Source organism: Misgurnus anguillicaudatus, chromosome 4 (genome assembly GCF_027580225.2).
Source record: "Misgurnus anguillicaudatus chromosome 4, ASM2758022v2, whole genome shotgun sequence".
Classification (NCBI taxonomy): domain Eukaryota; kingdom Metazoa; phylum Chordata; class Actinopteri; order Cypriniformes; family Cobitidae; genus Misgurnus; species Misgurnus anguillicaudatus.
The window spans coordinates 14,208,405-14,230,916 of NC_073340.2; the positions used below are offsets into that span (position 1 = coordinate 14,208,405).

A 22,512-nucleotide genomic window follows, 5' to 3' on the forward strand; every position below is an offset into this window, starting at 1 on the left:
ATTTTTCTCTCTTTTTCTCTGCACTAAATGGCAGTACTGTGATTGGATAGTGCAGATTAAGGGGTGGTATTATTATAATAAGGGCTCCTTATGACATCACAAGGAGAGCCAAATTTCAACGACCTATTTTCTCATGTGCTTGTAGAGAATGGTTTACCAAAACTAAGTTACTGGGTTGATCTTTTTCACATTTTCTAGGTTGATAGAAGCACTGGTGACCCAATCATAGCACTTAAACATGGAAAAAGTCAGATTTTCATGCCATGGCCCCTTTAAACATGGAAAAGTCAATATTTTCATGGTATGTCCTCTTTAAAACATGCACGAGGCATAGTAATATAACATGTAACAAGATAATAATATAACTAAAGGATTCTAGTCACTGGATACGTAGTGAGTTCTGCTCCCTTTTTGGTGGAAACATAGGCCATGTTTACATTAATGCGTTTACCTTTTAAAACGCATTCCTTTTGCCACATTTACACCTTTCATTTAGACTACGCACTGTTTTCGACCCTCATAAATGGAGTCGTTCATGAACGCTGCAGACCCTGTTTAAGTTTAAATAAGTATATCTAACAATATGTTAACGTCAGATTTTGGCCCTTTTTTGGGAAACCAATAAATAACGTTTTGGGAACATTATTTTTAGGTTTTATTTTTGCAACCATAAAATCATGTTCCCATAACATTGCATGGTGGTTATTTTCAAATAACCTAAAAATAACAAAGTTTTTTAATGGTTATTTTTGAAAATCATAAATTAACTTTCCCATAACATTGCAAAGTGGTCATTTTTAAAATAAAGGCCATTAGAGAACGTTGTTAAGAAATTAAGTAAAAACATAATTTAACCCATTATTCCTTTAGCATACACGTCTGATATGCTCACACACTATAAAGTAAATTAAATATTCATTCATTTTCAATAATAATTGTTTTAAGTCTTCTTCATGGTGTTAAAGTCACTGGTTATTTATATATTTGATAAAATACATTATTTAAATACAATGTATTGTGTTAAGGTATCTGCCAATGACATCTTACATACCATGACATATAACAAGGTTAAACCTGAGGCTTTGACTCAGCCATGTTTTTGTGCAGATCTGAGGGTGAAGTTCTCTCACAAATACATTTTATAATCAAGAACAAATTTACTTATGAGCTTTGCTAATGTAAGGAAATCTATTTATGGATACACTGTCCAAAATCAAAGGTTTTTGTCTGAACAAAAGGGAACAAAATTAAACGTGCTGAGAAAATCTCTTTAAAAACAAAACAGCAGTAGCTTTAATAAGATCGTATTAACACAAACTTGGCCCTAAATGTCATTTCATTAATTGTGATAACACTTCTGCCCTCTCGTGAATTCTTCCATTCTAATATTATCCACAATACACACACACATATTCATTCTTTATCTTATATTGTATGCTTAACATCTGGGGCCTCATTTATAAAGCTTGCATATAAACAGATTTGAGCATGAAGTGTGTGCACGCAATAATCCACCGCAAAGTGGAGGATGTCTTACCACCAACTTACTGTTAAAATATTTAAGCCTATCTTCACAAGCAACGTCATCTATCAGCTCTGTCAACTGGTTCTTTAATCAATGCCTAAATGTAAGTCACTTTCAAAGCAAATTCTTTTGCAAAAAAACAAAACACAGGAAGTGAGATTTGTGGATTTTTATTACAACTGAAGCGAAGTCAACAAGAGGTGAACACTCATTTTTTTGTCTCCTCCTCCTTTGACAGGGTCTTGATGATCTCCTCCTTTTTGGCCTGCAGACGTTCTTCACGGCGCTTACGGGCCTCCCTGGTCTTAGAACGACGAGCCTCAGCCTGGTCACTATAAAAAAAATAAATAAAAACACAATGTGATGACTACGGTTGTGCATTTGCCATGTTTCTGTATTGTTTTTATAAAGACAAAACAGAAGAACAGACATAAGTGTTTTTTTGGTCTAGTAATAAATTTCATATGTACTCAGTAAGAGGTTGTTTCACTTTCTTAAAGTAAAAGTAACTTCATGCAATTTCTCCAAATATGTATGCCTTACGTAGTATAGTAAAAATGTAGTAAAGGCAATATTAACTCCTGTCAGTACTGCACTGAGAGCCAAATATAGTAAGCAACGTCACATCTCCACCACTATCTTAAGGTATTCAGCCAGTCACAATGCACTGGATAGTTGGCCTATTGGAGCATACCACGCCTTTCAGAACGATGTGCTTTGTACAAAATCGACACATTCAGTAAACCAGGACATGTACGGTATGTGGAAAAAGTTTTTCAACCATAAACCACTTGAACACATTGCATTAACACAAATAGCACATAATAGGTGCTTATTAGGACTAACAAAAGCTTCATAAAAAAGCTTTTCCATTGCATCCATAGGTTGGGTCAGCTTACTTTTGGGGGCTTTTCCACTGGGTGCAGTAGGTAGTACCCAATATTTGTTTTAATACCACCTCAGTTGAGGTTCCAAGCGAGCTGATGCTAAAACGTGATGTAACAACACTGTAGATCACCGATTGGTCTGAGAGAATTGTCGTTACAGTGTCATGCTAAACGCAAGATTAGCTTTAACTTTGTGTGTGCGCCGTCTCGAGCAAACTTGTTGTCAAATGTGCTTTGTTGCAAGTTCCCAAACTCCCTTTTAGCGGTGAAAAACATCCACAGGTTGAGAATCTGGAACACCATAACAGTGTTTTCCAGACTTGCGACGCTAATGCCGAATGCACAGGATAAAGGTTAGATATAATTATATATATAGTTTATATTATGTAGGATGATTTTATGTAGAAAACAGTAATTTACAATAAAATGACTTCAGCTGGGTTTTCACAAACAGCATCACACATGCTAAAGAATTGTGACGATAGACAATAGTATCGACGATCGTCAGACATATCGCCAATAGCATGCTTTTATTACGAAAGTTGGCGATTATCATCATCATAGTTTCACGTAATCATGCACATTGCTTGCTTTTCCTCGCATATGAGGGTTTGTGGGCTTCACTTTACAATAGAGAGCTTGTAACGCGTACAAATTACTTCTGGAACGCACCTGGACTTAATGCGCTGCACGTGGCATGATTCAGACTTTTTCTTACACATGAGCTTGTAATATGCGCGGCTCTGACATTTGGTAGTACTAGAGAGGTTGTTAGTGCGCAACGCAGGAAATTTTAGAGCGCCTGGGCTTTAATGACACACTCGGATTAATGGCATCAGTTTTAAGAATTGCGGTCATGACAGGGTTTCCCTTGCTTCTTTTTTGTCCATCAATCAAGTCACTTGTCATAAATGAGTAAAAATTAAATAAATGAGCAAACTACTGCCCGCCCCCGATACTATTGTGTATCAGCGATCTCACAGGCTGACGACAGGACAATCTCAAAATGGGGCATATCGCCCAACACTAACATGCTATGGATAATGTATAACAAAAGAAAATGTGTCACAGGAGGTTTCTTAAGACATTAAAGGAAGTCTTAAAATCCTCCATTATCTGTCGTTTTTACTTACGAAAGGAGTTTCTTGCGAGCCTTATCAGCCTTCAGTTTGTGGATGTGCTCCATGAGGATCCTCTTGTTTTTGAACACGTTTCCCTTAGCTCTTAGGTACAGACTGTGATACCTACAAACGTAAACCAATACATGTGCCTGTCAATCTTCTTAGACTCCCTATAGCGACGCAGGAGACGACGCAGGATTCTCATGCGACGCATCCAGCAAAGCTTCTCTGGCATACGGGCATTGGCAGTACCCTTCCTCTTACCTGAGAGCAAGAAATTATATTATGCTATGGACACAATCTTTAGAATAGACCGTCAACCGTGAACTCAGACATTAGATATTTCTAAGATTCAGGGGGGCAATACATACCAATACCCATATGACGACCCTTGCGACGTGCCAACGTATTCTTGCGGCAGCGGGCACGAGAGTGAACGGTGACAGGCTTCTTAATGATCAGACCATCCTTCACCAGTTTACGAATTTGCTGGCCTACAAATTAAAGCAAATTATGTGGAATATTTGTACATTAGCACAGGAATCAGCAAAGCATACTGACACTCATCAATAGCAACTTCCTACTTTTAAGTTGTACACAGAATCAAACCTCTGATCTTATTTTTAGTAGTTCGCTCTTACAGCTAAGCTTGAGGAATAAATACATTAATTTTGTTATTTTCATTTTGATTCATTTTTTGAAACTTTTGTTTGGTCAGGTTGGAAATTAGTATATTATTACTTATTTTATGTATATATATAATTTGTAAATTGCTGACCTACCTGGACAGACATTTACACTAACTAACTGTCCCACCTCATCTCATGAGTAATCCTATATACACACTTGGGATCCTAATGCTAATGAACACTGTTTAGTGTGTTATGTGCCATTCACCATATCAGAACAACTAATTGTGCGAACAAGTAGCTAATTTGTATTTGACTGAACAGGAAAATTGACGAGAAGCTAGATGATGTCATTATTATTAACATGTGCAAAAAAGAGTGTAAAGTTGTTTTTAATACTTAAATCTTCTTAATGCCAATAGCGTATACATAACCTTGGGAGTACAAAACAAAATTAAAATACTTAAAAATATTTTGATTTCATGAGAACTTTAAATCCTTAATAAGTGTATCAAATTAACATTCTGACTTAAACCAAGTTTTCTCCATTTTTGATAAAAGGGGGCAACCAGCAATTTCTCAATGATCAATCATTTAAACTCCTATATGAAAGATGTAGTTCCTTATCCTGATGTCCTTCTAGTGGACATATGGAAATATATTTTGTCTAATATTGTTTTCTGTGTAAGGGGCGGTTTCCCAGACAGGGATTAGACTAGTCCTAGACTAAAAAATAAATAAATGTAAGAGCTGTCCAAAATGAAAACAACTTGCACTGACATCTTAAAATGTATCGGTGCCCTTTGTTTTGGCTCAAAATACACAAAAGTAATGTTTTAATTAGACAAGTTTGTTAAAACTAGTTATATTTCCTAATTAAACTAAGGCCTAGTCCTGTCTTAAACTAATCTCTGTCCAGGAAACCACCCCTAAATGCATCTAAATTAATTTACAGAAACATGATACACTGACGTCTCTTCTGAGTTATAGAATAAGTTATCATATATACAACTTACAATATGTATTAAGATATAATATTATAAAGTTAGCGCTATTTAAACCTAGACCAGTTTCACACTTTACGCTTGATCAAAAAAGGTCCAAAGTGCTTTTAAACGAACACTCAACAATTTTAATTTCAAACACCAGTAATAATAATATTACTAAGTTAGTAGCAGTTTCCACACAATGCACAGGATCTGTTCGTTTAAATAGTCCAGTTGAGGTCCTGTTACCCATTGTTGAAACCTGTTTGGACCCCTATAATCCTAATTTTATTTTCTGGGTGAACAATTCTTGCCACAGTAATCAGCAAACAAAATGAAGTGTATAAAACAATGACACAAAATACAAAGACTGAAAATGCTACATTAAATGCTCATAAAAGTTATTGTCTTACGAGAATTTGCATTGGCGATCTCATTGGTTTCATTGGGGTCCAGCCAGACCTTCTTTTTGCCACAGCGCAAGACGCTTGACGCCAAGCGCTTCTGCAGCCTGAGCATGCTGAAAAGATAAAATGCATAACATTAATATTAATGACACTTTTTATATCCCTAATTGTATTACTTTTTGCAAATTGTAACATTTAGTTCTGCAAAGAACACATAAAATGCACGTGGCAAACAAACTAAACATCATTCCAGAGAATAAGTTTCAACATAATTTTCATAAATTATACTTTCAACAAGTCGTCTATAAGATTGAGATGTAATACTAATACGGGTTTCTGAAAGACGATACATAAACCAGATATTATTATACTATTATTATTAACGTTACTAGATAATACATGTCAGTACACTACTGTTAACATAACACGTCCATAAAAAAACACACGGTGGAACAGTGGTACGCAGACGGAAGTAGCTTATGAGATACCAAATAAATTAACCTAAGTTAGTTGGGCCAAACATCAACTATGTTGAATTGAGTATTTACTGTTTATTTGTCTCAGCACACGCAGTTTTATAGATCGACTGCGAGACAACGTGGAGCGGGATGCGACTTGAGGCCTGCACATTTTACTCAAGTTTGACTTCAAAAACTCATTAACACGGCAAGATAATACCAACTAAGGATAAATTCCATAAGACAACATTCTTACATTCAACATTTTGTTAAAATATAGAAGAAGAATCTTATATTTTAAACAACTTTGTTATTTTTATTGGAGCACATCTCGTGCTCTTACCTCATTGCGGCGGATCGCTGAGAGAAAGGAGCGTGCGCGTTGAAAGCTGGGGTATACCATTATAACGGATGGGTACAATTGGCAAATCATTTTCTTTCTTACTTTTTTAAAACACATTATTTTACATCGAACAGGAACAAAAGTATTTTCTTACGCTATTTTAAAGATGTTATACGTAAAACGACACTCTTTTGTGTTAGCCAACTCGAGTATTCGTTAAAGTGAACGTAATAGGCCTTAAGAGACCCCCGTTACAGTCAAAATGGTACTGTCCAAAAAAGTGCATTATGGGCTACAATCATGGCTACAATACGACGTAACCATGACGTAAATGCCTGTGGGTGTGTTCAACCAAAGGCGCTGAATGCAGATCCAGTGTAATATTAAAGATTTTTTAGTAGCTGTTTAAACAAATTTCTGGGTGTGTATCCAGAAGACATATTTTTAATATCTTTTATTAAGTGCCTGAGATTTTACATTTTAATCTTGTGCATTGTTTGTGAGCAAATGACTGATTAAATCGGTTCTGAACTGGAGTATGCTTTTTCTTTAAACTGCTGAAAGGATGATTTTCACAGAAGTTATTTTTATGTCTGATGTCTTTTATGGCTTTTGATTTGTCAATAAACCACTTAAAATAAAAAAGACGCTTTAAAGCATTTCTTTCCTACTTTACTGTATTGTAGCTTACTCATGTCATCGATGATTCTTGTTTATAATTGCAATAATGCAGAGATATAAGTAGATAGCAACCCATTGGAAAAAAACGCAACGATAACACATCTTAGTCAATGAATAATGGCAGTAATATCCATTGACAGAACATATCCACTGACAGGAAACCAACAACGACACATTTGTCTGGGAGAGTGTCTAATTTAGATTCACAGTTCATCCTGTTGTCTAATTTAGATTTATTTATTTATAATTATTACATTTATTTTAATTACATTTAATTATCTATAATTTATTAGATCTACAATACTGCCCTACAAAGCCAAAGCGCAGTAACTAACTACCGAGTGGGTCTGGCCCACCCAATCAGAAGCTTGGCCCACCCTGGCCCCACACCACATAACAGCCAATCTTTTGGACAAAAATGTGTAATGTTATAGATATTAATGGAAATGAGAATAATTCTTAAGAAAAACAGCATTTCAGATAAAATTAACATTTTTAGTTTGTAACAAGTTTGTTTTAGTTGTAAAATAAATCGTTGGTGTCCCCAGAGTGCATATGTGAAGTTTAGCTCAAAATACCCCACATATAATTTATTATAGGATGTTAAAATTGCCACTTCGTAGGCGAGCAAAATTGTGCCATTTTTGGGTGTGTCCTTTAAAATGCAAATTAGCTGATGAAATGCAAACACTGATCATAATGATGCTGGTTTGTTGCAATTGACACTCAATTGTGCTGTCAATTATTTTTTTCTCTCTTTTTCTCTTTGCACTAAATGGCAGTGTTGTGGTTGGATAGTGCCAATTAAGGGGGCGGAATTATTGTAATTCGCCTTGCTACCTACCTCACAAAACAGGCGAAATCTGAACAACCTAATTTTTCACATGCTTACAGAAAATAGCTTACCCAAACAAAATTACTGGATTGATCTTTTTCACGTTTTCTAGGTTGGTAGAAGCACTGGGGACGCAATTATGGCACTTAACCATGGAAAAAGTCTGATTTTCACGCTATGACCCCTTTAAAGGAACTGCCCCTTTTAAACAAATCATTACAAGAAAAACCCAATTCTTACGCTGCGTTCACACCAGCCGTGGAAGAGGTGTCAAGGGCGAGTGATTTCAATGTTAAGTCAATGTGAAGATGCGTTGACACGCGTCTGGAGGTCTTGCGGCACGGATGGCGCGAATTGAGCGTTGCCGCGGCAAACACACGAGTTGAAAAATTTGAACTTTGGCGGAAAAACTCGCCACTTTAACCAATCAGGAGCTTGCTCTAGTAGTGACGTGATTATATTAAATATTTAAATAGATTGTTAGTGTATAAATCCCAGCAAAAACAGTACGTTCTGACGACGTTGCTGGTTTGTCCTCGTATGGACGGCATGACGTTATTATTGTGACAACGTTTTAGAATTTTGGTTAAAGTGGTCAACATTGTGACCACATACTCAAATAAGGTCATAAATAATTCCCACGTAGAACGTTGTAACGACGTATAGGCTACATGTTTTTCAAAGTAATCAGTATCATTTTGTGATGTGGAAATTTTGTAAATATTCAATATATGAGGTGCTGCCTTAGATGTTCTTAAACCTCAAAGCGTACGCATATGAATTTAAATTTTTACTCCCATTTGCTTTCAGAAATGTGTGGTCTGCATTTGTATATTTGTGTATGTACAGTTTTAAAGAAATAAATTGTTGTACTGCAAATCAGTCCAACGTGGCTCAAGTTGGTAACTGGAACTGCCCACAACTGTCCGTGACGGCTTGACAAAGTTTGGTGTTTTACCATGAGAAAGCTGTTGTAACTCAGGCATACAATGTCAGAACCTGTCACAGACTTCATATATTTGACAAGGGTCCTGGCCTGAACACATCAATATAACAACAATCCGTTACAGTCATAGTGCCACCTGCTGCACACAGGAGGTGTGGCACATCAAAGTTCCTTTGAATATCTATATTTACCCACTTAAATTCATATCCCCTGGTTCACTGCTTTAATAATGCCATTGGGTAGCGGTACCCATGCGTGCGAGGGCCCTACTATCGCTGCATGCAGCTTTAATCTGAATTAATTTCGAAAAATAAATCTTGTTCTTGTTATATACCAATTAATGCTATTCTGAATGTTCTAAATTAATTCTGAAAAAATAAATCTGATTTTGTAGTTTTGTTTGTGTGAGTTTTTTTTTTTTTTGAAAACCTGTCACTGCTCAAAAATAATAATGTATCAAAATTATTGTTTTTGTTAATAATTAACACATTAAAGAATGTAATGGTAAAAAATAGCATACTTAGATATGAAAACTTTGATTTTTTTAAAATAAAACAACAGTGGCAACATATTACCAAACTGTGATTTAAATAGTTAAAATTCTGAAAATTAATGAATGTTTGGAAGTTATGATCAAAATGGAATCTGATTAAAAAAAGTCAATGAACTAGAAGGAAAAAATATATTTTAATCACCGTTTGAGGGCATGAACATTGTCGTCTATTTTGAAGTGTGAGTTTTTAGTACAAAATTTGTGAATGAAAATAAAATTAATAATTGATTTATTTTATTAATAAATAATTATTAAAAAATATTTTAAATATTTAATGAACTTTCTTTTATAACTGAAAATAAACCTAACCTGTAAATAAAAACGTTTTGTGTCATAATTTTACCTTGCATGGTCATTTATGTTGCAGGTCAGTCACAGTGAGACACTGGCCGACAGTCTGCTTTCAATGTTTTGAATACATATAAATACTCCAGAAAATATGATTAGAAATACAAATAAAATTAAAACTGCAAGCAGTGATGGAAGGGCCCTCGCACACCTGACACCGCCACGCCGTGGCATGAGAAGAATTAAAGGAACAGTAGTAAATAGGCATTTAAGCATGTAAACATAGGTGAACCATTTAAAAGTGTAGTATAATGTGCCACATTTCCTGTTGCTAATTACAAATGACAGCGAGGTAGCATCGTGTAAGATAGCATGAGAGAGAGAGAGTGAGTGAGCGAGTGTGTGTGTGTGTGTATGAGTGACTACATGTAAATATTGGCACGTAGATGTGTTCTGTCCAGGACTCTTATCAATCATGTGAAGTTTGGGACAAATCTGACATTGCATTATCATTGTAAACATGTTACTTCCTGTTACCAGCTGGTGGCGCTATGACCGTAACTGACTATTGGCATCATAAGTGACTATCAGTGATGGGAGTAACGCGTTACTGTAACTCCACAATTTTTTTAAATCAAGTAACGCAATTACAATTACTGAAATTTAAATGAGTTCGTTACGCGCGTTACTCTATTTTGTAAAAAATAGACAAGACATATCTGACGTCGCAGGACTGTAGTTGGCGGCGCAATGATTCATTACACTTCATCATAGCTGACAGTGCATATAGAATGAACATGAAAAATCGAAACGGGACAACATACCTTTGTTTAAAAATTGTGCGCAAGTCATAATCCATCCGGTCTCATGTTTGTAAATTATCTTCACCAAGCAATCGCAGTATGACATCAACTTGCATTTGTAGTCCACAAAGGTAATAAATCTAAGAAATGATCATATATTCTTAGATGTTTACATCAGCTTCATGGAAGAGAACGATCTGCGATTGTTGTTTCCACTAAAATATTCACCCTGCGGTGTACACCCGTGTTAAAACTCCATAGTAGGTGTGAGCTCGCTTTTAGTTTTAGTTTCAGTCTCTCAGTCTCCGAACAAAAAATCCACTCGCTCTGTGTCCATCTGACAAAACAATCCACTCGCTCTGTGTCCGTCCGACAAAACAATCCACGTAGCCTACTCCATTTTCTGAGTAAATATCTTCCTTTAATCCTGTGTATCATTTAAATCCAACAGAAAACAAACAATATATGACCAAAGAGCGCAGTCCCTGTGGCAAGCTTCACAAGCTGTGTTCCAATTCAAGTGCTGCACCCTACTAAGCATGCAATAAAAGGTGAGCACTTGCCCATTCAAGGCGCTCAGAAGTTCGCGAAGAGAACTGAAATGAGACGGTCTAACCTTCGGAGGACCCATAATTTGCCTCATCTGCTGCACATGCATCGTGCCTGTCAGCAGGACACAGCGGAGACGTTTCTAACTTATTAAAATAAATATGAAATCAGAAAAATTATAATTTATTTTAGAAAATTTGACATGTTGACACAATTGTCTCCAAATTTTTAAAGAGACACTACACAATTTTAACACATTTTATATTTTTGTAAACATGCAGAATATTTGTCTAAATGGTCTAAATGATATACATAAATAAACTAAGTTTAAATATTAAGATAATTTCTAACAAAAATATTCAAAGGTTGAATCTAAAGCAAAATAGGCTCCTACAAGTATGTGATATATTAGAGTCTTACGTGTAAAATAGCCCATCCATATCATTTTACTGTTTGACTGTTCAGTACTGTTCATATTTACATTTAAAAAGCAGACATAAAAGTAACTTAAAAGTTACTTTTCTAAGTAACTAATTACTTTTGATATACAGTAACCGGTAGAGTAATTCAGTTACTTTTAAAAGAAGTAATTAGTAACTGTAACTAATTACTAATTTTTTAGTAACTTGCCCAACACTGGTGACTATTGACATGTAGATGTGTTCAGTCCAGGACTCTTATTAATCATGTGAAGTTAGGGAAAGATCGGACATTGCATAATCAGTGTAAACATGTCACTTCCTGTTGTCAGCTGGTGGCGCTATAACCATAAGTGACTATTGACATGTAGATGTGTTCAGTCCAGGACTCTTATTAATCATGTGAAGTTTGGGACAGATCAGACATTGCATAATCAGTGTAAACATGTCACTTCCTGTTGTCAGCTGGTGGCGCTATAACCATAAGTGACTATTGACATGTAGATGTGTTCAGTCCAGGACTCTTATTAATCATGTGAAGTTAGGGAAAGATCGGACATTGCATAATCAGTGTAAACATGTCACTTCCTGTTGCCAGCTGGTGGCGCTATAACCATAAGTGACTATTGACATGTATATGTGTTCACTCCAGGACTCTTATTAATCATGTGAAGTTTGGGACAGATCAGACATTGGATAATCATTGTAAACATGTCACTTCCTGTTGCCAGCTGGTGGCGCTATAACCATAAGTGACTATTGACATGTAGATGTGTTCAGTCCAGGACTCTTATTAATCATGTGAAGTTTGGGACAGATCAGACATTGGATAATCATTGTAAACATGTCACTTCCTGTTGCCAGCTGGTGGCGCTATAACCATAAGTGACTATTGACATGTAGATGTGTTCAGGTCATGACTCTTAGCAATCATGTGAAGTTTGGGACAGATCGGACACTGTATGCCTGAGTTCCAGCAACCTGTTTCATAGCGAAACATCAAACTTTGGCTGGCCGAAATAGACACAAATTTTAATATAGAATCAAATCCTTCACAATTTAGCATCACAAAGGCCTTAAGATGACACTCGCCAAATATGATGATGATCCGACGAAAACTGTAGGAGGAGTTAGTTAAAGTATGACTGCTGGAAATGAGAAAAACTGAGCCAAAATCTGAGAAATAATTCAAAATAGCTGACTTCCTGTTTAGTTTAGGGCGTTGCTCCAAGAGACTTTTTTGTAGGGCTTGTAATAATACATGAGCATACCGAAATTCGTACATGTAAGTTAAACACAGTCCAAGGGCTGCTTCATTCAATATTTGAAAGTGGCGCTAAAACATGTTCCTTCAGGTTGCCAGCTGGTGGCGCTATGGCTATAAATGAAAATTGTTATGTAGATGTGTTCAGGTCAGGACTCTTAGCAATCATGTGAAATTTGGGACAGATCGGACACTGTATGCATGAGTTCCAGCAAATTCCTGTTTCATTGGAAAACATCAAACTTTGTCGGGCCAGAACCGACACAAATTTTTACGTAGAGTCAAATCCTTCGCAATTTAGCATCACAAAGGCCTTAAGATGACACTCACCAAATATGAAGATGATCCGACGAAAACTGTAGGAGGAGTTAGTTAAAGTATGACGCCTGGAAATGACAAAAACTGCGCCCAAATCACAAAAATAACTCAGAATAGCTGACTTCCTGTTTGGTTTACGGCTTCGCTCCAAGAGACTTTTTTGTAGGTCTTGTCATGCTACAGACACGTACCGAATTTCGTAATTGTGCGTCAAACACAGTCCGAGGGCTGCTTCGTTGAAAATTTGTAGGTGGCGCTATAGAGCCATTTTCTCACGCCTAATTCTAAAGCATACACCACATGTAAATTTTCATCACTCTTGACATCTGTGCAAAATTTCATGAGTTTTCGAGTATGTTTAGGCCCTCTAAAGTCCCGCTGAAGTCGGAGAAAAAGAAAAAAAATAATAATTAAAACTGCAAGCAGTGATGGAAGGGCCCTCGCACTCATGTGCACCGCCACTCTATGGCCTTAGTAAAGCAATAAACCAGGGGGATTGAAATTTCCGTGGATAAATATAGGTGGATATTCAAAGGAACTTTGAAGTGCCACTACTCCTTTATGCAGCAGGTGGCGCTATGATTGTAATTGATTGTTGTAACATTGATGTGTTGAGGCCAGGACCCTTGTCAAACGTATGATGTCTGTGATAGGTCGGACATTGCATGTCTGAGTTACAACAGCTTTCTCATGGCGAAAAATCAAACTTTGACAGGCCACAACGGACACGCCCCTTTAACGAAATGTCAAGATCTTCACAATTTATCATTGTGAAGTCCCTAAGTTCAGACTGACCAAATATGATGATGATCTGAATACATTTCAATGAGCAGTAAATCACAGTGTAAAACATGTCATTTCCTGCTTCCAGCAGGTGGCGCTATAACTTTACTGAATATTGCCATGTTGATGTGTTCAGGACAGGACAATTATCAAACTTGTGAAGCGTGGGTCAGATTGGACATTTTAAACCTGAGTTAGAACAACTTCCTGTTTCATTGAGAAACACAGAAATTTGGCAAGCCGCCACATACACACCCTCCATTGAAATGTCAAGATCTCCGCAATTTAGCATTGCAAAGCCCTTTAGATGACACTCACCAAATATGATGATTATCTGATTAAATTTATAGGAGGAGTTTGTTAAAATACGTAGGCCAGAAATGGCAAAATTTGCACTCAAATTACAGAGAAAATTCTAAATGCCTGACTTCCTGTGGGGTTTAGAGCTTTGCTCCAAGATACTTTTTTGTAGGTCTTGGGGTGATACATGATCCTACCGCATTTCGTATCTGTGCGATTAATGTAGCGGGGGCCTGCTCTATTGAATTTTTGTAGGTGGCGCTATAGAGCCATTTTAACACCCCAAGTTCTGAGGCCTATATCACATGAAAATATTCGCCACTTTTGACACGTGTGCAACGTTTCATGACTTTTTGAGCTCGTTTAGGCTGTCAAAAATGGGATTCATTTAGCGATACTTTGCGAGGCCGCAACGGACATGCCCTTTAACGAAAAGTCAAGGTCGTTGCTGTTTATCATCATACAAGGTCTTGAGATTAGACTGATGAAATATGATGTTGATATGGTTAAATCTCTAAGAGCAGTAAGTCACAGCATAAAAGGTGGTATTTCCTGCTGCCTCTAGGTGGCGCTATGACTGATACTGAATTATGCCATGTTGATGTGTTCAGGCCGGGACCCTTATGAAACGTGTGAAGTTGGGGGCAGATCGGACTATGTATGTCTGAATTACAACAGCTTCCTGTTTCATGGCGAAATATCACACTTTGCCAGGCTGCCACGGACACAACCTTCAACGAAAAGTCAAGATCTTCGCAATTTATCACGGCAAAGGGCTTAACATCAGTCTGACCAAATATGATGATGATTTGATTAAATCTCTAAGAGCAGTAAATCACAGCGTAAAACATGGCATTTCCTCCTACCTCTAGGTGGCGCTATGAGTGAAGTTGTATATTGGCATTGAAATGTGTTCAGGCCAAGACTCTTATCAAACGTATGAAGCGTGGGGCAGATTGGACATTGTATGACTGAGTTAGAGCCACTTCCTGTTTCATGGCGAAAAGACGAAATTTGGCAGGCCGCCATGGACACACCCTCCAACGAAAAGTCAAGATCTCCGCAATTTAACATCGCAAAGGCCTTTAGATGAGATTGACCAAATATGACGATGATCGGATTAAATCTGTAGGAGGAGTTCGTTAAAGTATGAAGCCTGGAAATGACCAAATTTGCACAAAAATCAAGGCAAAAATTCAAAATGGCGGACTTCCTGTTGGGTTTAGAGCTTCGCTCCAAGAGACTTTTTTGTAGGTCTTGGGGTGATAGATGATCCTACCAAATTTCGTATCTGTACGTTTTTCGTAGCGGGGGGGCTGTTCTCTTGAAATTTTGCAGGTGGCGCTATCGAGCCATTTCTACACGCCCACTTCTGGCGCCTATACCACATGTAAATTTTCGCCACTTCTGACATGTGTGCAAAATTTAATGAGTTTTCGAGCATGTTTCGCCCCTCAAAAATGCGATTCACTTTGGAGAAGAAGAAGAATAAATAATAATTAAAGCTGCAAGCAGCGATGGAAGGGCCCTCGCACGCATGTGCACCGCTACCCTATGGCATTAGTAAAACAGTAAACCAGGGGGGTATAAATTAAAGTGGGTAAATACAGGTGGATATTTAAAGGGAAACTGATGTGCCACACCGCCTGTGTGCAGCAGGTGGCGCTATGATGGTACCTGATTATTGTTATATTGACGTGTTCAGGCCGGGACCCTTATCAAACGTGTGAAGTCTGGAGCAGATCGGATAATGTATGCCTGAATTACAACATCTTCCTGTTTCATGGTGAAACATCACACTTTGCCAGGCCGCCACGGACACGCCCTTCAACGAAAAGTCAAGATCTTCGCAATTTATCACGGCAAAGGGCTTAACATCAGTCTGACCAAATATGATGATGATTTGATTAAATCTCTAAGAGCAGTAAATCACAGCGTAAAACATGGCATTTCCTGCTACCTCTAGGTGGCGCTATGACTGAAGCTGAATATTGGAATTAAAATGTGTTCAGGTCGAGACTCTTATCAAACATGTGAAGCGTGGGGCAGATTGGACATTGTATGCCTGAGTTATAACAACTTCCTGTTTCTTGGCGAAAATGCCTAACTTTGTCAGGCCGCCACGGACACACCCTCCAACGAAAAGTCAAGATCTCCGCAATTTAGCATCGCAAAGGCCTTTAGATGAGACTGACCAAATATGATGATGATCGGATTAAATCTCTAGGAGGAGTTCGTTAAAGTATGACGCTTGGCAATGTGAAAAAATGACAGAGAAAATTCAAAATGGCTGACTTCCTGTGGGGTTAAGAGCTTAGTTCCAAGAGACTTTTTTGTAGGTCTTGGGGTGATAGACGATCCTACCAAAATTTGTATCTGTACGTTTTTCGTAGCGGGGGGGCTGTTCTCTTGAAATTTTGCAGGTGGCGCTATCGAGCCATTTCAACACGCCCACTTCTGACGCCTATACCACATGTAAATTTTCACCACTTCTGACGCGTGTGCAAAATTTCATGAGTTTTTGAGCATGTTTAGGCCTTCAAAAATGCGATTCATTTCGGAAAATAATAATAATATTAAAGCTGCAAGCAGCGATGGAAGGGCCCTCGCACGCATGTGCACCGCCACCCTATGGCCTTAGTAAAGCTGTGAACCAGGGGGATATAAATTTAAGTGGGTAAATATAGGTGGATATTCAAAAGAACTTTGATTTGTAACACAGTGTAAAACCTGACATTTCCTGCTGCCAGCAGGTGGCGCTACAACTTTTATTGAATATTGCCATGTTGATTTGTTCAGGCCAGGACACTTATCAAACATGTGACCCGTTGGTCAGATTAGACATTGTAAGCCTGAGTTACAACAACTTCCTGTTTTATGGCGAAAAACCAACATTTGGCAGGCTGCCACGGACACACCTTCCAATGAAAACTCAAGATCTCCGCAATTTAGCATCGCAAAGGCCTTTAGATGACACGAACGAAATATGGTTTTAATCTAATGAAATCAGTAGGAAGAGTTTATTAAAGTCCGAAGCCCAGAAATAGCAAAATTTGCACTCAAATTAAAGAGGAAATTTAAAATGGCTGACTTCCTGTGGGGTAAAGAGCTTGGCTCCATGAGACTTTTTTGTATGTCTTGGGGTGATACATGATCCTACCACATGTCGTATCTGTACGTTTAATGTAGCGGGGGGGCTGCTCTCTTGAGTTTTTGTAGGTGGCGCTATAGAGCCATTTTTACCTCCCCCCAGTTCTGAACCCTATATCACATGAACATTTTCACCACCTTTGACATGTGTGCAACGTTTCATGACTTTTAGAGCTCGTTTAGGCTGTCAAAAATGCGATGAATTTAACAATGTTTTGCGAGGCTGCCACGGACACGCCCTTTAACGAAAAGTCAAGGCCTTCGCTATTTATCATCACACAAGGTCTTGAGATTAGACTGATGAAATATGATGTTGATATAATCAAATCTCCAAGAGCAGTAAGTCACAGCATAAAAGGTTGTATTTCCTGCTGCCTCTAGGTGGCGCTATGACTGTTACTGAATTATTCCATGTTGATGTGTTTAGGCCGGGAACTTTATCAAACGTGTGAAGTTGGGGGCAGATCGGACCATGTATGTCTGAATTACAACAGCTTCCTGTTTCATGGTGAAACATCACACTTTGGCAGGACGCTACGGACACGCCCTCCAACGAAAAGTCAAGATCTTTGCAATTTATAACCGCAAAGGGCTTAACATCAGTCTGACCAAATATGATGATGATTTGATTAAATGTCTAAGAGTAGTAAATCACAGCGTAAAACATGGTATTTCCTCCTACCTCTAGGTGGCGCTATGAGTGAAGCTGAATATTGGCATTGAAATGTGTTCAGGCCAAGACCCTTATCAAACGTATGAAGCGTGGGGCAGATTGGACATTGTATGCCTGAGTTACAGCCACTTCCTGCTTCATGGCGAAAATGCCGAAGTTTGTCAGGCCGCCACGGACACACCCTCCAACGAAAAGTCAAGATTTCCGCAATTTAACATTGCAAAGGCCTTTAGATGAGACTGACCAAATATGACGATGATCAGATTAAATCTGTAGGAGAAGTTCGTTAAAGTACAAAGCCTGGAAATGCCAAAATTTGGTCAGAAATCACAGTGAAAATTCAAAATGGCCGACTTCCTGTGGGGTTTACAGCTTCGCTCCAAGAGACTTTTTTGTAGGTCTTGGGGTGATAGATGATCCTACCAAATTTCGTATCTGTACGTTTTTCGTAGCGGAGGGGCTGTTCTCTTGAAATTTTGCAGGTGGCGCTATCGAGCCATTTCTACACGCCCACTTCTGGCCCCTATGCCACATGTACATTTTCGCCACTTCTGACATGTGTGCAAAATTTCATGAGTTTTCGAGCATGTTTCGCCCCTCAAAAATGCGATTCACTTTGGAGAAGAAGAAGAATAAATAATAAATATAGCTGCAAGCAGCGATGGCGGGCCCTCGCACGTTTTTTTTCCACTACACGGTGCGTCCGAGAAAACGATGCACGGTGGACAAGGGCCTCAAGTGGGTAAATATCAGTGGGCTATTTAATGTTGTTACTGACCCATTTGGGGACTGTAGGTAAAAGAAACGCCACATTTTAGACAAACGGGGGGGCTAGTCAGCCACTAAATAGACACGCCTTTATCTGACGTTTTTGTCAACACTTAACAGCCGACAAATCTGATGTGTGTGCCAAATTTAAAGTCAATCTAAGCACACCAAGAGCCTTAAATATGCCTGACATAAAAGTAAAGTTTGACACGTTGCCATGGGAACAGTGTTAGAGATGTCAAAAATTCCTTCGCAATTTAGCGTCTACAATGTCTCAGCATCATGTTGACAACTTCTGGTGTGAATTGCATTATTTCCCTAGAAGGAGTATTAAAAAGAACATTGCATGCGACTGTCAGGCTTAAATAAGCCTTTAAAATGAAAGTAAAAAGTTTGACGCGTTGCCATGGGAACAGCGTTTGAGATATCAAAAATCCCTTCACTATTTATCATCTCCAATGTCTCGGCATCATGTTGACCACGTTTGGTGTCAATCGCATGAATATCCTAGAAGGAGTATTGAAAAGTTTACTGCATGCAACTGAAGGGCTTAAATATGCCTTTAAAATGAAAGTAAAGTTTGACGCGTTGTCATGGGAACAACGTTTGAGATATCAAAAATCCCTTCGCAATTTATCATCTACTATGTCTTGGCATCATGTTGACCACTTTTGGTGTCAATCGCATAAACATTCTAGGAGGAGTATTTAAAAGAACATCACATGGAACTGTCAAAAAAATCAACCTTTGTGACTGCAACACTTCCTGGCGCCTGGTGGTGGCGCTATACCCGAGACTTACAATAGGCACATCGATGCGATCGGAATCTTCAGACGAACAAACACCCCACGTGTCATCACTATAAGACATTTTTTGCATTAGATATTAGACACTTCCTGTTTCTCTGATTTCGCCATGACTTTGCCGCTTCGCCATGGCAACACCGTTCGAGATATCAAAAATCCCTTCGCAATTTAGCAAGTCCAATGTCTTGACATCATGATCACCACATTTGGTGTCATTTGCATGAATCCCCTAGGAGGAGTATTCAAAAGTTCACCGCATGCATTTTTTAAACAATCCAAAATGGCGGACTTCCTGTTGGGCGGAGCTAAAATGTTAGAGGGCGAAAGTTGTTCGGGTCGATGAGATCTATATGTGTACCAACTTTCGTAAATGTGCGTACATGTTTGCCCGATCTGTGCACTCCTGTTTGTTTTTGCATTACAGGGGGCGCTACAGAGCCCCCGTGCCACGCCCGTGTTCCAGCCTTTGGCTTTCGGCGATCACGGACGTCTCTGATGTCTGTGCCAAATTTCAAGAGTTTTCGAGTATGTTAAGGCCCCCAAAATGTCCAAAAGTGTTGAAAAAAAAAAAAAAAAAAAAAAATAAAAATAATTAAAGCTGCAAGCAGCGATGGAAGGGCCCTCGCACGCATGTGCACCGCTACCCTATGGCATTAGTAAAGCAGTGAACCAGGGGGATATGAATTAAAGTGGGTAAATACAGGTGGATATTCAAAGGGAAACTGATGTGCCACACCGCCTGTGTGCAGCAGGTGGTGCTATGACTGAAGCTGAATATTGGCATTGAAATGTGTTCAGGCCAAGAACCTTATCAAACATGTGAAGTCTGGGGCAGATCGAACAATGTATGTCTGAATTACAACAGCTTCCTGTTTCATGGCAAAACATCACACTTTGCCAGGCCGCCACGGACACGCCCTTCAACGAAAAGTCAAGATATTCACAATTTATCTCCGCAGAGGGCTTAACATCAATCTAACCAAATATGATGATGATTTGATTAAATCTCTAAGAGCAGTAAATCATAGCGTAAAACATGGTATTTCCTGCTACATCTAGGTGGCGCTATGACTGAAGCTGAATATTGGCATTGAAATGTGTTCAGGCCAAGACCCTAATCAAACATGTGAAGCGTGGGGCAGATTGGACATTGTATACCTGAGTTAGAGCCACTTCCTGTTTCATGGCGAAAACGCAGAAATTTGGCAGCCCGCCACGGACACACCCTCCAACGAAAAGTCAAGATCTCTGCAATTTAGCATCGCAAAGGCCTTTAGATAAGACCGACCAAATATGACGATGATAGGATTAAATCTGTAGGAGGAGTTTGTTGCAGTATGAAGCCTGGAAATGACCAAATTTGCACAAAAATCAAGGCAAAAATTCAAAATGGCCGACTTCCTGTGGGGTTTAGAGCTTCGCTCCAAGATACTTTTTTATAGGTCTTGGGGTGATAGATGATCCTACCAAATTTCATATCTGTACATTTTTCGTAGCGGGGGGCTGTTCGCTTGAAATTTTGCAGGTGGCGCTATCGAGCCATTTCTACACGCCCACTTCTGGCGCCTATGCCACATGTAAATTTTCGCCACTTCTGACATGTGTGCAACGTTTTATGACTTTTTGGGCTTGTTTAGCCTGTCAAAAATGCGATTCATTTACCGATACTTTGCGAGGCCGCCACGGACACGCCCTTTAATGAAAAGTTAAGGTCAGTGCTTTTTATCATCAAACAAGGTCTTGAGATTACACTGGTGAAATATGATGTTGATATGGTTAAATATCTAAGAGCAGTAAATCACAGCGTAAAACATGGTATTTCCTGCTGCCTCTAGGTGGCGCTATGAGTGTTACTGAATTATGCCATGTTGATGTGTTCAGGCCTGGACCCTTATCAAACGTGTGAAGTCAGGGGCAGATCGGACATTGTATGCCTGAGTTATAACAACTTCCTGTTTCATGGCGAAACATCACACTTTGCCAGGCCGCCATGGACACGCCCTTCAACGAAAAGTCAAGATCTTCGCAATTTATCAAGGAAAAGGGCTTAACATCAGTCAGACCAAATATGATGATGATTTGATTAAATCTCTAAGAGCAGTAAATCAGAGCATAAAACATGGTATTTCCTCCTACCTCTAGGTGGCGCTATGAGTGAAGTTGAATATTGGCATTGAAATGTGTTCAGGTCAAGACCCTTATCAAACATGTGAAGCGTGGGGCAGATTGGACATTGTATGCCTGAGTTAGAGCCACTTCCTGTTTCATGGCGAAAATGCCGAAATTTGTCAGGCCGCCACGGACACACCCTCTGACGAAAAGTCAAGATCTCCGCAATTTAACATCGCAAAGGCCTTTAGATGAGATTGACCAAATATGACGATGATCGGATTAAATCTGTAGGAGGAGTTCGTTAAAGTATGAAGGCTGGAAATGACCAAATTTGCACAAAAATCAAGGCAAAATTTCAAAATGGCGGACTTCCTGTTGGGTTTAGAGCTTCGCTCCAAGAGACTTTTTTGTAGGTCTTGGGGTGATAGATGATCCTTCCAAATTTCGTATCTGTACGTTTTTCGCAGTGGGGGGGCTGTTCTCTTGAAATTTTGCAGGTGGCGCTATCGAGCCATTTCTACACGCCCACTTCTGGCGCCTATGCCACATGTAAATTTTCGCCACTCCTGACATGTGTGCAAAATTTCATGAGTTTTCGAGCATGTTTCGCCCCTCAAAAATGCGATTCACTTTGGAGAAGAAGAAGAATAAATAATAATAATAATAATAATAATAATAAACGGAGCAAAAACAATAGGGTCCTCACACTTGTGTGCTCGGGCCCTAATTAAAGCTGCAAGCAGCGATGGAAGGGCCCTCGCACGCATGTGCACCGCTACCCTATGGCATTAGTAAAGCAGTGAACCAGGGGGATAAGAATTAAAGTGGGTAAATATAGGTGGATATTCAAAGGAAATTTGATGTGCCACAACGCCTGTGTGCAGTAGGTGGCGCTATGACGGTACCTG

General features: G+C 38.8%; 1 protein-coding gene across 1 annotated transcript; it reads right to left on the bottom strand.

Annotated features, from left to right (window-relative positions):
• Positions 1-1,679: 1,679 nt before the first annotated feature.
• LOC129420703 (large ribosomal subunit protein eL19) lies at positions 1,680-6,408 on the bottom strand. Its single transcript, XM_073866745.1, is given in 6 exon segments — positions 1,680-1,857; positions 3,546-3,655; positions 3,658-3,797; positions 3,905-4,027; positions 5,562-5,668; positions 6,357-6,408. Coding segments are annotated over 6 exon segments (609 nt in total). The 5' UTR covers positions 6,362-6,408; the 3' UTR covers positions 1,680-1,733.
• Between the last annotated feature and the right edge of the window lie 16,104 nt (positions 6,409-22,512).